Source organism: Nipponia nippon, unplaced genomic scaffold (genome assembly GCF_047370975.1).
Source record: "Nipponia nippon isolate SJK-2023a ecotype South Korea unplaced genomic scaffold, ASM4737097v1 scaffold_9, whole genome shotgun sequence".
Classification (NCBI taxonomy): domain Eukaryota; kingdom Metazoa; phylum Chordata; class Aves; order Pelecaniformes; family Threskiornithidae; genus Nipponia; species Nipponia nippon.
In genome coordinates this window covers 36,030,016-36,056,944 of record NW_028262413.1, presented here as the reverse complement: position 1 = coordinate 36,056,944, position 26,929 = coordinate 36,030,016, and the positions used below count along the sequence as shown (strand labels likewise).

The 26,929-nt window shown below is 41.0% G+C and overlaps 2 protein-coding genes across 3 annotated transcripts in view; one reads left to right on the top strand and one right to left on the bottom strand.

The window, feature by feature from the left end:
• Positions 1–23,740, bottom strand: part of GLDN (gliomedin) — a 123,003-nt gene extending 99,263 nt beyond the window's left edge. The window contains exon 1 of one of the 2 annotated variants that reach the window (XM_087744208.1): positions 23,697–23,740. The gene's annotated coding sequence lies outside the window, so the exon portion shown is untranslated. The remainder of the gene's footprint in view (positions 1–23,696) is intronic. The other variant, XM_087744207.1, reaches the window with a different exon arrangement.
• Positions 5,611–26,929, top strand: part of TIPE3 (TNF alpha induced protein 8 like 3) — a 49,345-nt gene continuing 28,026 nt past the window's right edge. Inside the window, exon 1 of the mRNA XM_087744209.1 lies at positions 5,611–5,908. Coding sequence (XP_087600335.1) covers positions 5,857–5,908 — 52 coding nt within the window. The 5' untranslated portion in view covers positions 5,611–5,856. The remainder of the gene's footprint in view (positions 5,909–26,929) is intronic.

The following is a 26,929-nucleotide window of genomic DNA, read 5'->3' as shown; positions in this document are numbered from 1 at the left end:
ACCAACAGAATTAACAGGGGCATTTTCAATTTGGGAAGGTAGCTTTCATTTCTTTAATCGCTTAGAATGCAAGGTTATGAATGCAAGAGTTTGCCAATCTACAGCAAATTGCATGCATAACTTGCAAGACAGGCATCCTTCTAAGCACAGGACAAATCATCGTCCAACAAAAGAAGGGTAAAGTATCTTTAAAAAATAAAAACAAATATCACTAAAGTAGTACAAAACTATGAAATGCCCAGGCAATTCAAATTACAGTTTAATATAGAAAACCTAATCCTACAAGCAAAATCCCACTATAAGTGAACAGAAAAGTAATAACATCCTCATGGCCAAAAAATGAACATGAACATTTATGCCATTTAGTTCTCATAGGACTACTCTTTCTACAAGGTAAGAGGAAACAGGACAAGTTACTGCTTTAGGGGAAAACAAACAAACAAACAAACCCACACAAAAAGCAGGCACTACTCTGGCTGTGCTGTGTTCCCGTGTCTGTTAGCATAGATGTTAGCAAGCTTGCCTCCCAATTTAACTGCTCCTTCTTCAGAAGCTGCCACCCTTGTTCAGTGTTGTATCAGCTCAAGGGAAAAGATATTTATTGTTCCTTCCTCCTTTCTTAGCATGAGCAGTCAGAATTTGGATCAGACCAATTACTTACTGTTATTAAACTTTTCCTGTGTTAATCAACCCACAGTCCCAGCCTATTTAAGCAGATGGAAATAACAATTTCTGACAAAATTATCCTTTCTGATAACCTACCAAGAGTAATGCAGTTCAGCACAATGTAAGTTGCACAGGAGTACAATATTTTTCTATTCTACATTATTTCATTTGGGATTAAAATCTCATAAGAGCACCTCTTCACAAGGCATTGAGGCAACTAGAGCTAGATTTCAGTCCTAGCTTTAAATCTGATATTCCAAAACCATCACAGTATAGGTTAGCACCAGTACCAGGCTGCAGTTTCAGTCTGTGACTTCTTCCTCAGCTCTTCCTTAAGAAAAGTCAACACCAAAGACAGAACATAATTCAGAAAATCCAATGGCTAAAAATGTGCCCATACTATGGTAGGTATTCAGAACTGATGCCCTACTACAGTAACTTAAAAAAAAAAAAAAAAAAAAAAAGGGCAGGGCAGAAAATACTGCACACTTCCATATTTATCCTCCCAACATAGGATCTACATGCACTGCCTAAATCAGATATTACAAAAATCTAGATTTTTTTAATATCTACCGGCACAAGTAAGAATTAAAGTAATGCAGACATCTTGTTTGTTATTAGAAATCTAAATCAAATATGAAGAGTGTTTGTAGGCCACCAATAGATACATTATTGCAATTAAAATCTATTAAAAATGCACGCAAAACATATATATGTATATGCATGCTGACTAGCTTCCAGACATCAGTAAGAATCTAAGTTCCTGGCACGACAAAGTTGTTGACAGAGAATCTAGTGATCCTTGATACTGGTTATTCATGCTTTGCCAATAATGGTGCAGATAGTTTTCTTCATATACATATACAGTGATACCACAAAGAAACCAGAAAAAAAAAAAACACTAAAATCTGCTACAGTACATGAGTATATTAGCCTGTGGGACAACTCCCTGTTTAAACATTCTCTGTGTAACACATTCAGTGGCAATGGCACTTGGGTATGAAAGATATCATAAACTGTGAAGCAAAATATTAGGCAACAATATTAGAAACAGTACATCCTAGGGTAGACCTTATTTAAATAATGTTAAGAAATTATTGGTGAGAAAAAAAATATAATCTTACATTTATACATTTAGAACCAAAGAGAAAATATAATCCTACCCGTGTGTCTTTACAGTCTAAAATAGACAAGTCAAACACAAAGATGGTAGTGCAGAGGGGGTTCTGTTAGATTTAATAATGGAAAGAAAAGAGCAAGTGCTTCCTGGGATAGGTTGTAAGGCTCAATTTGAAGGAGGAAAGCTTGAGTAGCAAAGCACAGAGGCAGCTTGCCAATCTTTTATTTAGCAGAAATGGATAACCTAACAGTTCAGGTACAGCTCAAGGGACACAGGTGAAAGTCTGTGCTCCACACTTGACTTTAAATCGCAGCTTCTCAGTACCTCACTTCCCTCTCTCTGAAAGAGAGAAATACTATTATCCTTATTTCACAATAATCCTCTAAGGATAAATATACTAGACATAGATGCAATGGTAGCTGGGCTACCTAAGTATTTAGAATACAATAAAATTGTATTTGTATGAACATGCAAGCGTGGTTTTCAGATAGAACAGTGAAAAAACATGAATCCTAAAAGCTCTCACAGGCAGATCTCCAGCACTCAGATACAATGAGTAGTCAGAGGAGGATTTCAGATAAGTTCCATATGGAATGAAGATCAAGACCAGATGCAGCTGAAATGTGAATGGAGGAGCCATACAGCGATGTAGCCACTACAGACAGCATCATATAACTGGGAATACATGCAACACGTGGGGCAGTTCCAATCGGCTGTGTTACCAGCTCCCCTGGTAAGTCGTATTTGTAGAGATTTGCAGACAAATGTATTAGCTGAGCCTTGAAAAAAAATGTTCCAGTTTCTAAATATCCCAACAATCTTTAGCTCTACCCTAGTAATAAAGGAAACAGTCACAGAGCTTTAGCTTATAACAATGAATATGTAATTGCACTATTTGTACTAAATGCAAAAAATAAATGTAATGAAGTGTCAACTTTCTGCATGCAGAGTTTCATTTAACATGCATCTAGCTAGTACATATAATGCTGTTAATAAAACTTTTGTGCTTTTCTCTGCACCAGTATTGTAACGAGTGGAAACTATGAAGTTCAGAGCTCTAAGCATATGGAATTTTCCAGGTCACATGTTAAACCAAGTGCTGGACTCTGCTGGGCAGAGAACATTAAGAAGGAAAAAAAAAAAAAGAATTCTAACCATATGTTTTGAAATGAAACAATATGCTCATTCTGTGACAGTTGAAAACTTTAATAACTGCTTTACAGTTAGTAGCAATAAGGAGGGAAAATAATCTTGAAACAGCATTTACTGTGGAATAGAAAGTAATTACAGCATAGTAATGAGAATGCCCAGTGTATATATCACAAGTCTGACGCAATACAATATTGATTAAGTTATACCATTTTCATCATAATACTTATTAGTGTGGTTATACAAGGATAAAAAAGACTGACAAGAATTAAAATAAGTGGGATTCGGTTTTCATTTTAACTATTCCATGCGAAGACTTTTGTCTTTCAGAGGATCACAAAAAATAACCTGCCCTTTTACCAACTGAACTATGATCAGTGTCAGAGAAGTGTGACTATTCAGAGTTTAACATTATTTGCAATTACAGCATAGGTTACGCACTTCGGGAAAAAAAAGCCCACACAGAAAATAGGGTAAGGCCAGTGCCTGGAATGCCTCGGAAGCACATACACAGCTGCATTGTATCAGCTCAGTACACGACCCAGAATACACTGTACCAGGCAGCCCCCTTTGCCGCTGGGGGAGCGGGGTGAGTTCCACTGTACACATATCCCTGCAAAAAACATTTTGGTTTTTGCTTACCTAATTACAGTGATTGTCATTACAGAGTCAGAATTTGTCCAGGTTAGAAATTACCATTCGAGTTTCAAGCAATTAAAGACAGTCCAGAAAATGAATTAATCGCATTCAAATACAAACTTACTCTTAGACTTAAACTGTTATACTCTTATTGGGGAGGTTTTTCAGGTTGCATTTATGCTGGTAAAAAACAAACAACAACAACAAAAGAGACAGAGAGAGACTAAACTCTTTCCAGCTCTCAGATTCTGTTCTTGGTGTGGTATCTGGGATTATCTTTCCTGACTTAATCTCAGCATTTTTCTGTTGCTATGTTGTTTATGTCATGCTTCTAGATTCTCCACATCTTCTGCATTCAGATTTTGCACTGGCTCCTCACAACAGAATTCCAGAATCACTTAAATTTAGATGTTTTTCCTTATACGACACTAATTTATGGGGTTATAATCAGCAGTATTTGGAATGTCATTTTAAATTTAATGAAAGCAATTACAAACAAAAGTCAGAACTTGTTTTCATGGAATAAAAAACAGAAGTGTCTTAACACTACAGGCCCAGGGTATGACAGCAATGTGTCAAATTACTTAACAACTAACTTTTCACTACAGAGGTTGAAGACTTTTGTGTCTAAATTCAACATATCAATGTGTGTATTCCAGGGCCAGAAAGCTTAAGGTCTTCCATCTCTTCAGGCTCAACCCAATATGAAGGCAGGGGAGCATGCGAGGAGTCACCTTAGAACCTAAGGCAAACTCTGGCTTCATTTTTACTATTGTACCTCTAGTTCTTACACTCAACATTGCACAGGATAAGCCATCACTGAAAAGAATCTGACAGGGCCCTTTGAGTTTAGAAAGAACCCCCCCGCCCTTTTTTTTTTTTTTTTTAAACTTTTTTAGATGTCACAGTATACACTAACAGAGAAAGTCTTCACATTTGTCAAGAGTGTTGGCCATAGTCTGATGACAACACATAACTTCACACATGCAGCTTCAAAGCAATGTCCAAGCATTGTGCTCTCCATCAACGAGAATCTGCATGGTTTTGGGGGAAGAGAGTTACAGAGTAAAGAAACAGATATCTGTGGTCTACAGCTACAGGCATAAACCTCTGGCTGCAGATTGCAGTAATCTGTAGGTAAGTGCTCCAGGCGCTGGCTGGCTTTTAGGATGCGACGTACCTATGGACAAGATATGTCTATGAGGTCTGTTTTAAGATGACACTTGGCTCCCAGTTAGAAAAGTACTCTTGTTACTACTTTCCTGGGGTTTTTGTGCTAGAAGTCAAGTGATATTTGGCCTATAACAGCAAGAAAAAGTAGAAAGGAGTAAAAGCAAAGGGAGAGATCTACCTAACCTTAGAGCTGAACAAGTGGCCTCAACCATCTGAATTAAAGGATGGCTCAGGACTGTAGTAGCCTGTAGGACACAGCAAAGCCTACGGAGTTCAAGCTATAAAGTTTTCAGACTCAGAGCTCAAAACAATCTTTCGACGTATCTTTCATTTACCAAATAGCGCACTGTCTCCTGGAGCCTGCAAATAACGCGCAAACAGGCAGCAGCAAAATTCACTCCTTCGATATTCTTCTGGGCGCTAATATCCAACAAGAACTGATGCTTCCCCGTTGGCCTCCACTGTTGTAATGACTAATGTTTGAGGAAATTGATCACTACGAGGAGAGAGCTAGCGAAAAGAGACATGGCAACCACTGAAGGTCAGGGGAGACGCCCACAAGAAAAGAGAAGAAGGAAAAGACAAAATAAACGGGAGACACGATGGCAGCCAGTGCCAAGGGCTGTCATTTCGGTCCTTTTTGTGCTCTGCAGTTCTGCCCCTGGAGCGGCCTGGAGCCCTCCGCGGGGCGGGCAGGCCATCGCCGGCGGGTCCCGGCTGCCACCGGCCAGCCCTGCCGACCCGTTTCCTCAGCGGCTTCCCGCCGGAGGCCGCGGCCGGACCGGGGCGGCTGCGAGACCAACTTGTGTAACAGGCTCGGGGAAGAAACCGTTCCTCCGCCGCGCCCCCGCTCCCTCCTCCCCTCGCCGGAGCCCGCCCGTCTCCGCTCCTCCTTTGCAGCCAATGGCACTAAGCGAGGTGGCTGCTTGTGGTGGCGCGGACCCAGCGCCCGGGCTGGGAGGAGAGGAGGAGGCAGCAGGCTCTGCTCGCCGCTCGCTCCCGGCTCCCGTTCCCCGGCTCCGGGCACTCCTCCTGCCAGCGGCGGCCAGCCGCAGGCTGCCCGCCCCGAGCTGCCCCGCCGTCCCTCTTCCCCCGCCGCTACCTGCAGCATGGACTCGGACTCCGGGGAGCTCAGCGAAGGCGAGCTGGTCTCACCCGCAGGTAAGGGAGGCTGCTGCCTGACGGACCGCTGCCGCCTCGCCCGGCGAGCGGTGGCGGATTGCGAGAAGGAAGGGGTCCCCCCTCGCTGCCTCTGCGGCGGCTCCAGGGCCGGGCGCGGAGGGGAGATCGCCGCCGTCCCGCGCCAGCCCTGAGGTAAGGCGTCCTCGCAGCAGGGCGGGCACCGGCGGAGGGGAGAAGCCTCAGCCTCCCGCTGCCCCTCCGCCCCGCAGGCGCTGCGAGCGGTAACCCGCTCCTCGGGCGGCCGCTCGGGACAGGCAGCCGGCGGGAGCAGGAGGGGTGCGGCCCGGCCCCGGCTCCGCTCTGCCCCGGCCAGCCGGCCGCCCGGGTAGGGGAGAGAGCTGCCCTGAAGAGTTGCGTTCACCCATGACGTGACAGCCGGTTAAATTAGCAGGGTTGGCGTGAGTCTGATGCATTGTGCTTTATATCCAGAGGCTGCAAAGTTTTTTGGGTTCGGTTAGGGTTATTTTGCTACGGCTCCAGGACCACAGCAGTCAGCCCATTGCAGCAGGGGAGACTCCCCCTCAGAGGCTGGCACACAGGACCCTCGGGCCGCTAGGCTTTTGTTTTCAAGTCCTAACTTGTCACCAAAAAACATAAAAATGCTGGTAACCGCTGCAGCCCACATAGTTCTTAGATGAGACAGAAAAAAAAAAAAAAAAAAATCTCTCGTGCCATTTCCAAATCTCCACATTCCTGTGTCCTACGCAAAACAAACCATCGCTGATGTGCTGTAATCAAAGGCTGTCCTGCACGAACGGGGACAATAAACTTGTCCAAACCCAGCCTGCATAGAGGTAGGTTTGCTATCCCAGCACAGGACGCGTCCCAGTGCCGGTCGGCAGAGAACTGCTGTCAGCTCAAGCCTGCTTCCCCAGGCACACCTCTGGGTCTCCAACGCTTCTCCAGGCAGTGGCCGTGTTACCCTGCCATCAGCAGAGCTGCAGTGGCATCACACACACAGCTGGCACCTGACAGACACTGGGCGATGACTGACGGTAGGTGCAGAAGGGACCTGTTTGACCTCCAGCTTCCCATGGTAGAAGTCACAGGCACCTTCTCTGGAGCCATTTAACTGGCATCAGACACAACTAAGCGCAGTTGGAATGATGTCTGAAACTGTCCTAGTGATCATAATAAACCCAAATAGAATGTTACTGTGTTACGTTATAAGATCTTCTTTGAGAAAAGTCTTTTCACCATGATCTGTCCAGTTTAGATGTGTCCTTTATCCCAGCTGGCACCTCCCCCACCCCCAAAAAGAAAGGTTTCAATGCCGAACAATATTTTAACTACAACAAGAAAAAAATGCCAGGTATTTTGTGAAATATTTTAACTGTCCTATTAATACAGCAGTGATGAACAACAGTAGAAAGTCCTAAGATAAATAGGCGTTATCTTGCCTGGTCTCCCAGCAGAACGGGATTTTATAGAGTAGTCTTAAATCCAATTCAGTTTTAAATATTAAGGGTATTTACTCTGATATCTTGCTTTGTATTTTCTTACTTGAGATCTAGAGAATGAAATAAGACTAGCAACAAGTCACAGAGCTCCTTGTATTCATAAAGCTCCATTAGGCTGAACTTACTAACAAAGACCACCAACAGCTATACTTTTTCATCCAAATATTCAAAGCAATGCATGAAGCGCAAGTTACAAACATTACATTTATAGACAAATTAATGTAATATAGCTCCTGCCAACAACTTATTCCTGTTCTGAATAGGATTTTCTTTTAAATAAATTAAAAATAACTATGCTTAGAGATTGCCATAAGTGCTTTTTATGTCATCACTTGCAAGCTGCCAAGAGTTGATGTTCATCAGTCTCCTCTCCTCTTTTTTATTCCTTCTTTGTACTATCTAAGAGAAGAAAAATCTGGTACATGGCAGATGCCTATGCAGTAGAATAAAATTGGAAGAGAGTGAAAGCTTGGTGGTTTTGTCTTAACAAGTTGCAATCATTTTTTCTGCACTAAAGAATTACTTGCTGTTTGTATCCCCCATCCTATTCTGAAAAATACATTTTTGCTAGATATCATTTGGTCTTTTTTCTGTACTCTGCCATATGTACAGTGCAGTATCTCTCTGTATGTGGGTGTTCAGTAGTCATGCTGTCAGTCACTGTTGCAGGCACAGAAGCTGAGGGGTTATAGTGTGGGATTCAGTCACCACCTTGTTGAGGGAGGTACCACACCCCGCAGATCCCAGTGACCAGGGCATTCTGCCTGCAGTTTATAGGGCAAGCAGAGTGCCTCGGAGAGGTATTTGGGATGAAGTCCTAGTAAGGGTTCAATTTTGGCCATTGATCTTAGAACAGCTAGGATTTTGTACTGAAAGTAACGCCAACTTGAATGTTTAGCTTCCTCTCTTCATTACCATTCTTCGCACTTGCAAGTTTGTAAAGCAATGACTTCAGCTTACACAGTTAAAACTCTTTGTAGCCTTTGCCCATTTCTTAGGTTGTCCAATTGTTCAAGCTTGATACGGTTTACTTTATCACTAGGGCTCCACGATGTTAATGCAAGACAGATGTTTAAAAACATATCCCATTTAAGGGTTTGTGCTCCTTGTGCAATACTTATTCAGCCTTTTGCTCTCTCCCACTGGAGCAGCACCCCTGCCATTCCTGGGACACACACAGGTGTGCACAGGACAGGAGGCTACCTTGTACGCCCCCACCATCTGCTACGCACTCTTGGCTTCCAAGAGCCAGCTGGAGTCTTACTCCGAGATCCCAGCAGCCTCATTTCCTTTAATAGCCCACTTAAAGCTGAGTCTCCAAGGAGGCAGAAGTATTTTTTCTGTATTTATTCTGAACATGTTGTCACAATAGCATCTTCATATTTCTTTGGTGCAAACAAAAAGCTCCTTATATGCAAGTAGTGTAAGATGTTAGCTGTACTTTAAAACAAACAAACCACAAAAAGCACCACACCTCTGCACACAAGAACATCCAGCTCCACGGCCTTGGCTTCCACAAGTCTCCTCACACCCATCCATTACTGCTTCACATTTCAGATGTCTATATAGTCAAAAAGGTTTTAGGTTTTTTGGGGGGTTTTTGTGGGGTTTGATCCCCCCCCCCCAAAAAAAAAGTTACTCATGAGATACCCCTATTAAGAGCATTAAACAGGTCTTCATGATTCTGAAAAAATTATATATGGTAATGCAAAAGAAAAAGGTTACATGCTTACTAGGGCTACCCTCAGTGAAATTTCTTGAGTTTTACTGTACATGCAACTAGTCACATTTCTTTTCTTGTCCTATAGATAAGCTTTTGGGAACTGAACAGGTAATCTTAAAATAGAACATTGTTCTCATTTTTTGATGTCCACCTATTGAGAGGTTGGTTTTTTTAAAAATCTCTTCAGTAAAGCAATGGACTACTTTTTCCCAGCTATTTCATAGGCAGCCTACCACATGAAAGCATGATCCTCTGTGCCATCTTTCAGAGTAAGATTTCACAAAAATCCAGGTCATCACCAGCAACAATGATTTTGCTGTGGATTTGGAGATTCTGCACGTAAGAGAAAGAAGGCAGCGGACCTTCATTTAGTGTGCCTTGTCCCAAGTTCACTGGCTGAAACAGGCAGGAATTTGGCCATATAGCTTTTATGCGATATTGATTTAAGCCTTTCTACAAGCTACTAAATCAGAACATAGATTCCCATGTTTATTTTAATGGAACTATTATGTTACACTATTAACATATGATAACTAGAGACTAATTTGCCTGTATGGTCTTTGAAACAATACAGATTTTTTTTTTTTTTTTTTTTATGAAGTTTAACATATCCTGGAGAGTAAATGGTTGTTGTTCCCTTCTCTGATGTTCCTCCCACTGAAATCAAAAGACATTTGGCCTAGGAAAGAGAGCAGCTTGCACTCCAAGTAGAGCTCTAAACTGGTGACAGATGTTGGGTTTTGGTTGGTTTTTTTTTTTTGGAAACATTAACACTGTGGAGCCTACAACTTTGTATAATGCCAGGGATAACAACAAGAAGACAACCTTATCACCAGACTTGCATCCATAAAGGCAGTGGGAGTCTTATCATTGTCTTCAATAGGGCCAAGATCTCACCCTGCAACTCCCGGCGCAAAAATATTAATGCATTTGAAATTATTTGATAAGTTATCTGCACGCTACCCTGGACAATAAATATGTACTTAGTAAAAATAACAGGTTTAAACATTATTTACTGTTGGAAAACAGCCCTGACAGACATGAATAATTTTTCTGGAGCTGTAACATTATTTGATTTGCAATGCTTAGCAAATAATTTTTTCTGCAAATTATTTATCATGCTACGTGAACTGCCTGTACTTTTGTGATATTAATCTTTTAAGCCTGTTACATATTTTAATCACTGTTTTAGAGTTAAATGCCATTCAAGAACTAATATATTCTTGTAATTATAAATTGAATTAGGAAGTATACTGTAAGATATTTAGCACTTAATTATTTGAGGCATCAGTAACATGCTTATGTGATATAAAGTGCAAGTAAGCATTTTATAACTCTTTTTGCAGTATCACACTGGTCATTTGAACAACGTTTATCATGACAAAAGGTATACTTTGCCCCAGGGAATACTTGTGTGTTTGAACAAAGAGGGTTTTGATTTAACAAAGCCTTGTTTTGATTCTACATAAAAAGGTCCAAGTCAGATATGCAATAATATTTATTGGACTTTAGACAAGCCAGCAGAAGTGGCAGATAACAGCATGTTGTAAGTATGAAAACTAGAAAAAAAAACACAAAAAGCTATTTTGAGTGGAAGGTGCAGACACTACTGGATGTTCCTGTAATGAAGTGCTTTCTAGCACCTGTCTAATAAAAGGCTGTCCCTTCCCTGGAAAACAAAGGAAAAAACAAAGCTAGTTGAAAAAAAAAAATGGACAGACAACAGACGTGAACTAGCACGTCATGGGAACCCATGCTCTAAACTCTTTTACAGGGCTTTTTGGATCACACTGCAAGCTGAGGCAAGCATGTGTCCAAGTTTCTCTGCCAAGACAGAGTGGGCAAGAGACACTTCAGGATGAGCAGGCAGCAACTGCCTACAAGAGCAGCAGCTAGGGCAGGCACATGAGCCAAGAGCCTGGTTGGGTGAATTTTTGTTGGATGTCTTTAACTGTGCCCTCCAGGAAACACCTGGGCTGCTGATTTACATACAGACCCCTCTTTAGCGTAGTGACTGTCAGACTGGAAGCCTTGTCCAACTGGAAAAAAAAAAGTAAAAACTTTGAAACATGTGCTGTGATGATAGTAAAGACTAAATAATCCCACTTTTTTCAAGTTTAATAGACAACTTGGACAAGCAGAATAGACAATTTAGTTGAACAGGTCCACTTGTTTAAGCTTCCATTTTTTAAAATCAAGTGGAAATATGAACTTCATGAAGCACTGGATTGAAGCCCAAGCTCACCTGCTTGTGCAATAGCAACAGCTGTGGATGAGACTGCTAAGCAGCAATAGCTTATAGTATGAGGTAACAACTCTTTTCAGTAGCTTTGATAGGTTCTTCCTACTTTTGAGAGGATGGCATATGAAAACATGTGGCCTCAGAAGGACTTGTCATCCTGGGTGAAGCAGAATCTGACTCCCAGGTAGAGATAGCAGGCACATGAAGGATGTTAAGTTATCCTAGTGCATAAATATTTGATATTCTTGATCAGAACTACTCACTTTCAGGACAGGGTGTGCTAGTGCCACCCAGACACACAAATAGCAGTTAGAGGCCAGCCACAACTTTGCCAGGTCAGAGATAGCCTGTTTCTTAAGCAAGGAGGTTGATTTTACACTTATGTGAATGATGGTTGTAAGGGGCTCTCCATAGTCCCAAACTGAGCTGTTCCCGCCTGAAGTTATGATGCTGCTAGCAGTCAGCAAACAGAAAGCCTCTGCTTTTTCTAATATGTGGATATGGACAAGCCTTGGTGCAGGAATTTATGACGCCAGATGAAGTTCATAGATAGGAACATGAAGCAATATCCTGCTACAAAGCAGTCATCAACCATTTCTGTCTGCCTTGCCAAAGGCCTGGGATGAGAGTGGGTTCCATTTGATGTGATGTTTTGGCAATAGTGGATGACCTGTAGAAGGCAATGAGTGCATCTCCTCAAAAACCTCATGCTTCCCATTTGAGGAAATAAATCTTTTATCCTTTCTTCTCATCTACATCAAAGACTAAGTCATGGTAGGAATAGCAGGTCACCTGATTTTGTTGGTAATGGAAGAACAAAGCTATAAACCCCAAGTAAAAAGGAAAACAGTAGGCCAGATAGATGAGAAAGAGTTCCAGAAGACCTGGTCTGCCTGAGAAGCCTTTTGTATTTGCATTTTACCCACAGCATATCAGCCTTGGGGTGACAGGGCCTCCCAGGTCCCAGGAAAGTAGGAGAACCCTGTAACTTTCTAAGGGCACTCACTATCTTTTCTAGTAAACTAAGCAGGACCTGGCTGTGGGCCCAAGCAGTGGTACACAATCCTCTAAACTGTTTATCTATTAATATACTTCCTGGCACTGTTTCAGCCCGTGCCAGATAGCCTCTCACAAAGTGTCCTGGCATGAGACAGAGAATAACAGTGGCCAGTATGCATTAAACAACATTTGGAGTGTGGGAAAGAATTCAGCTTGCATCCAGTTGGCAGTACGATGCATGTACAACAGGTTCTGTCCCAGTTTATTTACACACATAGACCCTGGGGTCAGAGCAGGGTGCAGAGATTCTTCACTATTACCAAGACTTCTGGTGCACCGCTCACAGCTGTCCAGGCTGTTGGACTGCTTGTGGAGCTCTCTCAGGGCAGCTGCCTTAGGCCAAGACCTGGGTTTGGAGCCTTACCCAATTAAAAGTGTTATTTGCTGTCTGAGCACAGAAATTTCTCTGCCAGTTAGATTATGGGAGGGCATCTTATAGGCTGACAAGTCTGGCTGAAGGAGACTCATGGGAAGCTGAGACTAACTCGTTGCAATAATTATGACTTCACGCCCAAGACTCAAACTTTTTGAGAAGCCAAGCTGAGCTCAGACATTGGCTGGTAGCCAGTGGTTTTTCTGCTCTTTAAGGCAGCCATCTTTAATGAAAAAGGCTGAGAAAGAACAGAAGTCACTTTGCTGTTCTTTCCAGTGGTCACTAATCCCTTCTTGGTAGAGATTCTGTTTTAAGTCAAGTTGTATCGGTTGGTTGTGTCTAGCCTTCCTACAGAAGAACAGAATGCCCAGTTTCTCTGTAGAGATATAGGTTTTGGCTAACATCTGTTGATGTAACAACAGAAAATAGAGCAGGAAGGTTATTTCCATCTATGATATGAAATAAACTTCACCACAAAGACATTCCCTTTGGTCTTCTTACTGGTGCTGGTTTAATATGAAAGGTAATCTTCTGAAACATAAATAGTAAAAATTAGCAGAATACCTCACCGCCACCAACAAGCATCTCATTTCTGGCATTAACTTTGTTTATCCAAGCAGCTTGTTTAACAGGAAAAACTAAATTTTCTCTCTTTGAAGAAATGTATTAACACTATTATTGTGTTACTTTTTCCTTTCCAAATAGTTTTCCATTTACTTTTAGAGCACATAGTTTACATGATCAAATCACCAACAGATGCAGACGAAACAAATACAAGTTTCTTGGACTTTTCAAAGTGAGGTTTTTGTTTGTTTGTTTTTAATTAAGATAACCATCTTTCCGATGATTTTTCCAACAAAACCTCTGCACCATATAGTGTTATGCCAGGTGAATGTCTGTGGGTTTTGTTTACTTGCATTTAATTTTAACTTTGTGTATTTATGCATTGTTTCCCCTTGACTCCCAGAAGCCAGAGGGAAGTAGGTTAAAGGTATCAAGAGCAACCTTCATGTTCACTTCAAAGCAAGTTATAGTTGGTGCCTCACTACTTTGATACTCATCACTATTTTGATACATTATTTCACTAATGATCTCCACTGTTAGGAGAAATGTTTAGTAATAGCTGTAAAAATAACCAATACAGTCATTATGATGCACAGCTACTGGATTTCTTAGAAAAGGAAAAAGAATCAGTGAAGAAAAATGTTGACTTGGATTACAGATTTAGGAATGGGATAAAAAGTTCAACCCTAAGTATATGTAAAGACCACTTCCACAAACTTTGTAGAGTGCCAGTACACCCCACTCTTACCGCCTTGGACTAACTGGTGCCCTTTAAATATACCACGCTCTATATAACTAAGAGGACGTTTTTGTTCAGTGGTTAAACCTCATCTCTATCAGAAGCCAGCTTCTATCATGTAAGTCTAGCCTACCCTCAGCTATGAGGTCTCTGACTTCTCTCTTACCTGTATTTGGTTTTAAGAGTCTATTTCCATATCAGTTCTTAAAGGTTGGTGTCAGATATCATCCTGCAGAAGAAGGAATGACATAACACTTTGTATCCTTGGGGCAGATATGGCTGAGATTTGACCCTTGCCTGCACCCCTGTCCCGTCCTCCCCCATCTCCCCCCAAAAAACCCAGAAAACAAGACACACCAGACCAGTATATTCATCCAAAACAGTCACCACTGGCATTTCTCCACAAAGCACTTCCCCTTACAGAAATCCTGCAGAACTGATGGAAAGCCGAGAACGAATCATCTTAAGGACAGATGAATACCAGCGTTCTCCATGATTTAACTTTAAAATTTGGATTACATCAGATGCCCGAGGGCTTAAGAGCAGTCCCAATACTTAGTTAATCTGCTGGTATCTGTTTATCCTCCAGACCACGATATCTCCCGTAGTTTTGAGGCTGATTTCTGAACTGTGAACTAGGGTTCTTTTTAACTAGTTGGTATCATTCACTTCAAGAGAAAGTTGTGCTCATTTTACTCAGTGCTAGGTGTTTAAAAGCATAGTTATGAAGAGCCAAAAAACAGCCACTTTCAATGTTATGTTGCTACATGCAACAGCTTGTGCTGGTAAAAATGGGTATTTTGACTACATCAAGAACAGTGAGTGGAACTGTGCCCTGGGAGGACATGCAGAAATGCCTCATGCTTTGAAAAAAGGCCCAGCATGTGCACTGTCCTGTGGCACGCAGAAGGCAAGGAAGGTTGAAAGCCCCCTTGCACCCTCCCTTTGACTGCCACATGCTACCAAAGAGGGTAAGTCCCTTGCAGGAATGCAGATACCAAGGTTTTGGCTATATTCTTCATCTTCTAACCTCTAGAATCTTTTTCAATTCTTTCTCTTTCCACCCATCCCCACCTTTTACGCTAATAATTTGTTTGTGTTCTTCCTCCAGATACCCACATCTTTCTAGCATATAACTGATCTCGTTTCCCCGTGCCTCAGCCAATATACTATTCTTTTGCAAACCTCAGTTCTTCCAGTATTGATCTGATTCTTCTTCCTTAGCTCATTTCTTCTCAAATATTCTTGGGTTTATGATTTCTGCCACTATGAAAGGGAGTAAATGCTGTCAGGTTATATTTCATGAAAGGGAAAACTGATGGGAGTAAGATATTTTCTTGTCTTTGTAATTACAGGTATTAGAAACAGATTTGCATTGCCAGAGGAACTAACCTGCCTCCTCTGGCAAACAAACAGTACAGACAGTGGGCTTGCAAATGAGATCAGTGTTATCTTGATTAGTAAAGCATGTTGAGAGCAGGAACATTAATTTGATTTTGAAATCCTGAAGCAGGTAGGTGCAATATTTGCCAGAAAGCGAGAACACAATAGCATCTCCACAGATAACAAGAGCCTCCCTGTTGTTTCCAGAGTGCATTCCCGAACAAACACCTACTTGGAGAAACAGTATATCCTCACCCCAATAAGATCAAATCATCAGGCTTGAATAGCAGGTCGAGGGGAGAATTGCATTTCTGTCCAGACACAGCAATCTGTGACTGTCACTGATCAAATGAGGTCAGAGGAGGACACTGCTTTCTAGTGACATAGCTTAATTACAAGGAATAAAGGAAAACAGAGCCTAGCCCTTTTGCAGAGTATTGCGATGAACCATGGTGCACAGATCTCCCCCACCCAAGTTTACCAGTATATTTTCTTAAAAGTTCTAATAATTTTTAATGAAAAGGTATTGTAAGAGGATTCACAGAGGTTGTCTCTAGAAAGCAAGCAGAAGCTTCCAACAGCTGTGAAGAGGCAGTGAAGGCAAGAGATGCTTCTAGAAACTAAACTCTTCTTCACTGAGGACAAGAATACCTCTTTCAATGTTCTTCTGCCAACAAGACAAGGATGAGAGCACAGAAATGCACCACGGGAGGCTTTAGGGAAAGGACTTGAAGCAGGGGAATCGCTAAGATGGTGCGGGTTCACCAGAGCACCAACACAGTGCCTGCATCCACCTTTCCACTCCACCACTGACCTGGCTGAGCTGAATCAAACTCAAATCAGAGCTGAGTCTGCCCTTTACAGGGCCAGCAGCCACCCCGATACTTAGGTTTCATCTTCCATCACCAGGGTGGCTAGAAACAGTCCTCATTTTCCACCACAGCATCTCTCTAGATCACTAACCCTACATGCCAGGCCCACCGCATTTGTCCTCAGTCAGCAACATTGTGTGTGCGATCTGCCAGAGCACAAGAGGACACATGCTCCTGCCCAGCAGATAAGGAGAGCACAGCTCTGCCTTGGTGCAGCCCTTCCCCGTTTGCCTGGTGCAGCACAGCAGCAGTGACTCGCTCACATTACATGATTTTGCAGATGAGATGTCTGTGCAGCTTTCAAATTCCCCAAGAGCTATATCTACACTTGTCCATCCATGTACAGAAGATGAGTAACAGTTGCTCTTGCAGTGCTTAGAGCTCTGTGTATTTACCTTTTAGAACTTCTCTAGGAAAATATTGCCTTAGCAACAGCTGAGCAGTATTAAGACAGAGACAAGTGATGTGTAGGAAGAGAATTTAGGGTGATAGTGGGGGGAACCATTATTCAATGTTTTCCATATTTTCATAGAACAGAATTTAATTTCCTTGAAGTTACTGCAGTCAGTGAACGGAGGTAGAAAGGTGCATGTGAAATACCTCCGGCTGTGCACTGAAAGTATGACTAGACATACCAAATAACGAATGCAGGCAACCACGGACTGCAAGAGTTTTTTTGATTATATACTTGTTACTGAAACAGTTTTTCTATATTTGTAGAGTTCCTTTTTCCTCATAGCCACATTTGATGCAAATTTAGATATCATGTGTGGTGTTATGTTAAACAACTAATTCTGGAATACTTCGTTTCTTTCCTCACTCTTACAGTCATTAAAGCAGTAGTTACGCTTCTTAATAAGGATTACTATTTAGGGACAGTTGATGCCTATGCTTAGTCACTTCATCAGTGACTAAAATACAAATTCTGCCTGCTCTACAGATCATATGTTATTAAAGAGATCGAAAGTGATTCTTTAAATAAGTACTTAGCTTGCTTTTAAAGCAATGTGGCTTCTTCACCATGATAAAGTGATAAAAATACACGACATTGTAAAGCTCATAAAACTCTCACAGCAATTTTGCTGCTGAAAGTTTTACAGCTATCTGCTTGAATTCATTTGGTTTGAAACTTGCCTTAGTCTGACATTTTTTGCGGCTGAAAACTTTTTATATAAACAGCATATGATTGAATATAACTAAGCTTTTTTCATACATATGCAAAGTGGACGGAAGTAATTTTCCTTAAGTAAGGACATGCTATATGTAGAAGAAAAGCTAAATACTTTCAAGTCATAAGCTTCAGTAGGCTTTTTGACATCCCTAGAGAGGCAGAAATACAAACTATAAAAGCAGTTTCCTTCATAAGAATACACAGAACATCAGAAGCAGCTTAATAAGTAAGAAGAACGTTGTTCTGCAGAACAGAATTCATTATCCTCTTGGTTCACGTTTTTCACTCTAGTAATGATCGCGCCCTGTTATTGTGAACGGGGGGTGCACACACATCAGTAGGTAACACTTTAAAGCTAAGTTTTAAATATTTTTAACAAATGTCAGGTCAAAGAAAGTGTAGGCTCTACAAGTCTTGAGAGGTACAGTGTGGAATAACAGCTCTGGGGAAGAAAATAATGTTACATGGCATTTTTGTGCCATCAAAATTGCAGACTGTTATTGGGGATAAATCAATCTCTGCCTCCGCATAGTTGCCCCTGGGGAGCACCATGGCTGGGAAGCTGCACCTCCCTAGGGAGAACTGCACACAATGCTGCTGCTTAACTGGAAAAAGTTTGCATCTTGACTTTTTGCAACTCTTTCTCAGGCCTTGAGGATAGCAGACCTGGATTGTGCCAGGAGCTGGAGTAGGTTCTCTTGTTGGGGTTTTTCTGTTTTCTTTTCAGCAGATCCACCAAAAAACCCCAAACAAACCCACAACATTTATATATGCACAGACACGTAAAATTGTTATTTAAAGTTACTTTCACTTGGGCTCATATATACCCACACACCCCTTTCATGATGGTAAGGGGGAAAACAGGGGCTAGCTTGCCTAGAACAAGCAATTTACAGTGAAATAGCAAATAAAAATTAATCTCAGGACTGTACTACCTGAGCCAGTGAAAGCAGGGTGACCGATTCTGCAATAGCACAGCTACCCACAAAAAGCAGACATGACGGCAGAAATGTCAGCTGGCTACAGTTAAAGGGTACAGGGAGGATACTCCTAGGGTATGCCCAGATGTGTCAGATTTCAACAGATGGAATGCTGATTTGGGGTTTATGTAGTTCAGAGCTGTTCTAACAGAGTACACAGCGATAGACACGTGCAGAGTAACAGAAAATGGCAGAATTTAAGAAGCTTCACCACGTTTCCACATGCTCATTTGGGAAGAGATGGAAAGAAAACATCGGGGTAAGGTTTTCCAGGTTTTTTCCCTTCTCTTTTCAGTTTTTCCATCATAAAAACAAGTGGCAGGATTCCTTTCTCCATGTAACATTCCAGTAGGTGCGTGTACTAGTAATACTGTATTCATATTAAGCCTGGACTTCCATATTAACAGTTAATACATTGTAAAAGGTATCTGTCATTTGTATATATTTTAAAACAAACTTCGCCACTTTAGATTTCTGATAAGTAACACCTGCATGAATTTCAAAGCAAATAGGATTCGATATTTAAGGACATTGTAAAGATATCAGTCTGATTTCTTTGTGCAACCTCTCATATGATATTCTTTCAAAATCTGATGGATGAAGTACTGGACTGACAGCAGGGTCTTAATCACAGCCTTAAGCAAGTATTTCAGTTGTGTCTATTTCTCCTCCCACTCCTGGTCTGCTTTGTCTGTTTACCTTCACTATTTTTAGGTCAGGAGTGTCTTTTACTATGAGTTTGTACAGTAAGAACCCCAAGATGTTTTATTAAGAGCTAATAAATACTAATATCAATGCAGTGCATGGTTAACACAGGTACTTTTATAGGTATGAGAGAACTTCCATCCCTGAGAAAGAAGCTACACCTCTGCAGTTAACACATCATCTTAAATACAAATGATACATATGCAGTCAATATGGTCTTTCAGAAGTCTTTCATAAAAGGCTGCAATTTGAGAACTAATTTATCCTAACCACACTTGACTTTTTGTCATCTTAAACAGATGACTGCAATTACTTTTTTTCCAATAAGCAGTGCTACTGCATATGATAAGACAATAAAGGAATGTTACAAACAAAAGTAGAATATTCATATTTTTTAGCAATTCAGCTAAAGAGAACGCACTCATGTTTTCTCCCCCTATCTTTCCATTTGCTTCCAATTCCGACTGTCTAGCTCTCTGGCAGTGAAAGCATGTTTGGAATAAAAATAGAACCCACAATTTGAAACTATTGGGTGTTGCTTTGTTTTGCTTCTCCCTTTAATACACGAGCCTCTTACTGAAATGAGGAAAGCTTTTCACCCAAAGAGAATTTACCAGAACAAAAGAAGTTTGGCAGAATTAACATGCTCGTGACTGCTGGCATAGTTTCCAATACAAGTCTTTCAAAATGCGGGGTGGGATCAAGCACAAAAAGAGATCCTGATCAAGCGATAGGACGCAGGCTTTCTTCCATGACTGCGATACACCACAGGCTCCCTAAGAAACCCACTGTAAGTCACAGAGTGAAAAGTATTCCCCCACAGCATGTAGAGTCACTCTATTTCTTCATAACCTGAGTTTCAGTTCTTCCCCATAAAACAGTCTGTGTGGACTTCACATATATAACCCACATACACCATAACCTTCTGAAGGGGTTGCTAGCTGCCAGACTCACTTGTGTGCAGGCCAAGGAACATGGACATTTTCTGATCCTGTCTGTTAAGATTTTTCTGCAGGAAGCTGGCTTTCTAGGGTGTGGATTGGTGCTTTAAAACCATCTGCCCTCTGTTGCTTCATCTCGGGCAATGCCTTAGCGGAAGGACTAGTAAATCTTGTTCTAAGGTGACAAGATCTAGTAACCTGGCACTAAACTTCCAATTCTAGAAAGCCAGATGAAACCTGGCCTGAAATACAACAAACTCCAAAATCAGGTCCTTCTGAGGTATAGCCTTTCATTAATAGAGCTCTGACAGTAATCCTGCCTGTAGAAACAGGATTCCTTCCCTCACTTCTCAAGATCAGTTTATTTAATCTAGAAATGAGATCAGTACAGCACAATGTCATATGTGTGTGTGTGTCCCCAATATATCCTGGAAGTTTGTTAAAGTTAGTTAATGCACACAGGGACCAATGTCTGCTGGAGACAGAATAAGAAGCACTCAGCCTATGTGCAGCCAGGGAGATTTAGTCTGACATTAGGAAAAATCTTTCTGTAACTCTAACTGTAAGAGTTGCAAGCACTGCATTAAGCTACGAAGGGATGTTGGTCTTTAAGAACAGATTAGACAAGTATCTCTTCTAGTCTGCTAGTCTTATCTCAGAGAAAGGAATGGATTAGGTTATTGATAAAAAGTTTGTTCCTTCAACCTCATGTTTCTGCGATACTGAAACAATGCACAGCAAATCAAAGCCTAGTTCAATGATGTCAACAACGATTTTGTACACCAAACCAAATCGTTACCCTAACTTTGCTTTCCACGTGAGCAGACAGAATAACCTTTGCCAAAAATTTGTCCTTAACTCCATCTCATTTTCAACACTGATAGTCTTTTAGATAAAAGCTCCAGTCTTTCTGGAGAGTGTCATTACTTCAGTAAATATCTGTGTAGATTGCCCAGACAGCCCACCGATCCTAACATTAGCCAAACAACCCTTGCTGGCTGCATTTCTGAGCCTTGTTCATCAGTCAGTTACCTGCTCACCAAGTTGCAGGTGATTTAACACAAACATTGATTTCCAAAATGTAAATGCAGACAGCTGAGTTGCAGAGGCTCCTAAAGACACAGCTGAAAAAAAAAAAAGAAAGAAAACCACTTGATTATTCTTATCCCTCCTTCTCTACAGCAAGCTGAAAAACCATAGATTGTGTTAAACGATGAGATCAGGGTGCACCACTCGTGTATCTTATGCTATCAGATCACATTCACAATCCATTCTCATCTCCCTAGATTCAATTCAGATTAATCCCTCCCAGCACCACCTCAGGTGTTACTGATCCTTAATTGCTACAGCAGGCACTGTCCTACAGACTGCAGACTGCCCTCACCTCTCTGGAAGATAATGTTCCTCCAGCAGCCAGGTGCAGCCACCTTCTGTGCCAGCTGGCTTTGAGAGCAGAAAAAAGAGTCAGTCTAAGTCATCAGCAAACTGTACCTGGAGATCTGTCAATAATATCTTGTATCATATAGCTGCTAGCCATTATTGACACCTAATGGCAAACTTCTCCCCCCTTAAATAATACTAAAATATATCTCCTGTAAATAGTTGTAGATGCAACTTGCTTAATGCCCACTAGAAGCACTTTGTGGGTGTAAATTACACCTGGAAAAAAGGAAGGTGGATTTCTGGTCAATTAAAAATACACCATCTACTCCAAGCCTACAGACTGATGATATGTTGTTTTACAGCCTAACAGTGCAGTGAGGCCAGGAGGCAAATTAATACCAAGTGCAGTTGCTGAGGAGCAGATACACTTGCTGGCAAACCTGACAATGTAATTTTATACATTAAACATCTGGGGTTTTTATTTTAATCTTGTTATAACAAAGCCATATATAGCAGGAAAAAAGTAGTCTTGCAAAAGTAGAGCTGTTCCTGAAGTGACCTAAGATAGACTAAATAGACCATTTGTCTTAGGAATCTTGATTTTTAACCAGTAAAAATAGGAATGCAAGAAACTATGAATTATAGTTAGCCTTACTCCTTTCTTCATAGTGTTACAACTTTCCCCTGGAAAAATCTAAGCAGACCAAAGCAGGGGAGGAGGGGGAAAGGGGGAAAAAAAAAAAAAAAAAAAAAAAAAAGGAAGACTTTTTCACTTACAAGAACAGGTGAAAGAAACAACCTTTGGTAGGTTTTAGGTTACATCTTAACAGATGGAGTATTCCAGAGTCTTGTTGTGAATTCCAGCTTCATCCTCACCCATAAGGGAAAGACTTAAGATATTTCCTCCCACAGACTTTGGTTTCCATACAAAGTAAGGGAGGCAAGGTGCCTTCCAGGTGGTCACTCAACTGAACACTGTGAGGACCAGGTCTTGAGTTGCTCTGCTGCGGCTAAAGCCAGGAATTTTTCCTCTCAAAGAGTGTGCTACAAAGTCACTCTGGGCTGTGCAAGGAAAGCACATCAGAGCAAAGTTACTGAAATAGAGTGCATGAACAAGACTACTACAGAAAGCAATTGGCATAATGTTCAGCTATTCTGCTGCCAGAAATAAACCAATCAAGCCTTCATGATACGCATTTGAATATTAAAGGAGTTAAACATTTATTTACCTCATAGATGAAAACAAAATACCTCAGCAGAAAGCAGTTAACATATAGTAAAATGGTATTCCCAGGGACCATTTAAGCTTACATTACAAGAAAACACTCTTTCTGTGAGCACCACTTGAGCATGGATCATGTACTTGCTTATACTGGTTAATCCAACAGTTTCCTCTCTTTCTTTCAGACTACTAAAGAATATCTCTGCTTTAAAAAGCAAACAAACAAAACAACAACAAAAAAATCCAAACAAACAAACAAAAAACCCCACAAACCAGAAAACCATACAACCTAAAGAAGGAAAGATTCAAACACTGCCAAACTAACCTTAATATTAAAGTCACAGAGTAAACAGGAGTCCTTTAAATACGTAATCGGACAGACTGGTGGATGCGTTACCACACAGCGCCCTCGGAGGCGACTCCGTGGTTCATGCAGCACTTTGCAGAATGCCCTGCCAGACACCACTATAAGTTTATGACTAAAGAATTACAGCTTCAGATTTTTGTATGTTTAGATTGGCTTCTTTCAGCAAAAAGTCAACAACTTACACAAGCAGTTGGATCCATTCTCAGTTCCATGAGATAATGAAACAAAACTGTAGCGACCACCCAGAGAAACCCTGGTGCCACCTGTGCCTCCTGCCAGAGCAACACAGGGCCACAAAAACCCCATACACACTCTGTAGCACTGTGAAAAAGCTACTGTCTTTTGCAGAGATTTTCCACGTGGGCCCCAGCATACTCTTGTAGGCTGCGCAAAACGGTCACCGAGCCAGACCAAGGCTCCTTTCAGCCCAGTACACAACCCCTCACAGCAGCAAATGCCCAGACAAGAACAAAGTACATTATAACACCAGCACAAGAATTTCTCACAGCCTCCAACAAGTAACAGCCCCAAAACCTCCCAAGTTAGAAGACATACCAACAGTATCAAGGAGCTGCACACCCACCTTGCAAGTTGTGCATCCTGCATTTCAGCCTTCCACAACTGCCTTCTCCTCCGCACTCCCTCAATGTCCAACACACCCTCCTCCCACCTCTCCTCCATTTCAAGCAGCAGGTGCAGCTGGTCAGTGAAGTCCTTGATCTACTGATGAGGAACACCTTGTGCTATGGGTGAGACAGGAGCAAGGCACCTTGGCCTGGATTCTCTCTTAGGAAGGTCCTGCTGCGGAAAGGCTGGCAAATTACGATGTCGTACCCTGGTACCACTGTTTCTCCCTTGTGCTGTGCCAGATGCGTTTCCCATGACAGGCTACAGCACTCTCTTACACACTGGAGGTAAAGACATGAGACTTTTGCATCCTGGTAGGGGTTATGAGCCTCAGGTTAGTCACGAGACTAGCAATACTTACACAGACCTGCATCCCTTCCAGCTGGGGCTTTCCCAGCTCCAGAGGCTGTGAGAATAAGCAGTGTTACTGTGCAGATCTCCCACGACTGCATGTTCTGTGTGTCTCAGATGCATAGAGCAAAATCTGGCTACGTGGTTCATGTTATTTTGAGCCATTAATTCATTCCTATCCTCACTTTGGTACTTTGAAGTCTGCTGTGTTTTTCCCTTTCAGACATTCCCATGCTCAAAAAGCAAAATATAAATAGGATCGCAGAGACCAATCTTCCGTCCCTTCCAGAGTAAAAATTAAATCTGCTGTATTGCCAATGTCATATGCAAGTAGCAATTGCAGAGTAGGACTACATAGCAAGGCATAAAAAAATTCTGCAAGTATTAAAGGAATTTGTTTTTTTAAATGGACTTTCAGTTGTCAGACTTTTTAAAATTCTATTAATATTTTTGAAAATCAGTGACAGCATTGTTTGTCTTGCAGTGTAAAATTGGTTAATATATGAAATAAGTATCTTTGTAGTACAGTAAAGCAATTTAAATGCTCAAAATACTTTATTGGCATTATGGGGAAAAAAATTACCAATTTTGCTATTAATAAAATAAATTCTGTTTATTGTTTAACATTGAATCAAGGCCTAACCTTGCAGTTTTACTTTGGTAAGACTCCCATCAGGTGAGGCGTTAGTGCTAGACGTAAGTCATTATGTGGGAAGAAAGGAGGAAAATATTTTTCTAATTAAATTTGACAAGTTTTTTTGGAGTAGCTAGCAGGTATTATCAGCTCTGTGGAAATTAATTGGTTAAGTGCCATCTTGGACTGTGAAAATCACACTGTTAGAGCCTGCAAGGGACATAACACTGAAGTAAGCAAATGGAAATTTAAAATTAATTTACTATCCCACTAGCAGGTTAGTCTAGATGGAAGTTCTCAATCTGGAAATGATGTTATTTGGGTCTCTCTCTCACATCCTTCACAATATCTTTCACAGTTGCTAAGAAACAGCAGCATTACAGTAGAGTAATCATTCCTACTCCACTCTAAATTGTAGTTAATTAGCCTATGTGTGAAGTGGGATTCCTAGTGTGAGAAGAAAGAGATAAAGTTTATGTTTAAATGCAGAAACCAATACAGCTGAAGAACTGAGGATTTGTTCTAAATCAAAATGTTCAAATAGCAAAAAGCTTTGGAATGTTTACATTTCCTGGGAATGTTTTACACCTGGGTAGAATAAAGGAATCATGATTAGCTGTGTCCCAAAATCCATCCGTTTGCAGACCTTAATGAAAATTCTCAGCTTGAGTGTGAAATCTGATGGGTACAAAGACAAAGATGATGTGATTGGATAAACTAAAAAAAAATGGAATTTGTTCTCTGACATGGATAGCATATACAGCAGGAAGAGGTTTACAGCTTAGGAGAAGGTGGGAAGTAAAAGATGCTGCTGGGTTGTTTTTAGAAAATTTGAAGGTATACTTTTTATATGGAAATAAAAGAAAAAGAACCTGGTACAAATTATTTGGGAATAAAAATGTTTAAGTTACATAATTATATATGATTATCCTTGTCTTCTGCATTTCTTATTTACCTGAATAAGTTTAAACATCATAGTCTTGAACAGAAATAAGTCTTGGCTTTGTCATTTGCTAGACAATTTTCTAATTAGTGCCTCTGTTGTACATAGCTGTAGTCAAAGGCTTTTGTCATTTGATTTCCAAACATGAGCGAAAATTTGGTATTTCGTTATGAAGGAACAATGAACAAGTGCCTGCTATTTGAAGCTCAGGACAGATCTGTCATTATCTTTGGAGCAAATTTGTGGTAGCAGTCATACTACTTTTTAACTAAGGCAGGTAAGGGAATTTTAAATACCTCAGAAACTGATTGCTGTGGAAGCCTTTTTTTTTTTTTTTTTTTGCTCTGTACAATTTTGTATGGAGAGGATTTTCATAACTTCTGCTTGGAGAGGAAAAGAAAAAGTTGCTTCAGTGTCTTTTCCTTTTTGTTTTCCAAATAGAGATGTTACAGAAAGACCTTTTTAACACAAATGCAATGGACTTCTCAGTTCTCACTGAGCAGAGACTCTCATAGGCCATCTAGGCGCTCAGTGTTAATTGCATTAATAGTTGGCTAGATCTACACTCTGTTAGACGGTCTTCATTTTAGTGGTTATTTATAAGAGCCAACATGCTATGTGGTGGTGGTTTGTTAAGCAGGATATACTCTGCAACCAAAAACTGAGATGTATTTGTGTTCAGTATGCTTTGAGAGCTTTCAAATTACAAAAATGTAGAAAATATGTTTAAAATCCTTATTTGTTACATATTTGTGTATATGTGAGTGTGTGTGTTGCTATTTCCAGGCTGAGATACAAAAGTTATTACTCTGATTATTTCTCAAGCCTCTATTTTCCTTCCTCTCCATAATGGTATAAAGATTGATACATCTTGTAAGAAATCAATGATTATCTTGTTTTACTACTGACTGGGACGTCAGAGGGCTTTTAAGACGTATTGTAAATAAACAGTTTGACAGAGGCCACATTGGCTGTGACCCAACAGAGAAGCTATGATAATTTTTGGAGCAGCTAAGTGCTATTTCGGAAGTGAGCTGAAAAACTAGCTGTTGTCAAAGGGGCAGAAGAAGGTTAAAGCGCATGATCAGCAGGGATGGATGCAGCCCTGACCTAGGGGAGGAAGATATATTGTACAGCCACAAGCACATAACAGAATGAATGAATTGAGCAGAACTGGGGGTGAAAGGGGGATAAGGCTTTCCCTTCTCCAAGTCCTTCCTCTATCCATCCCAGCTCTGACTGTGAAATTCATATGGGTAAA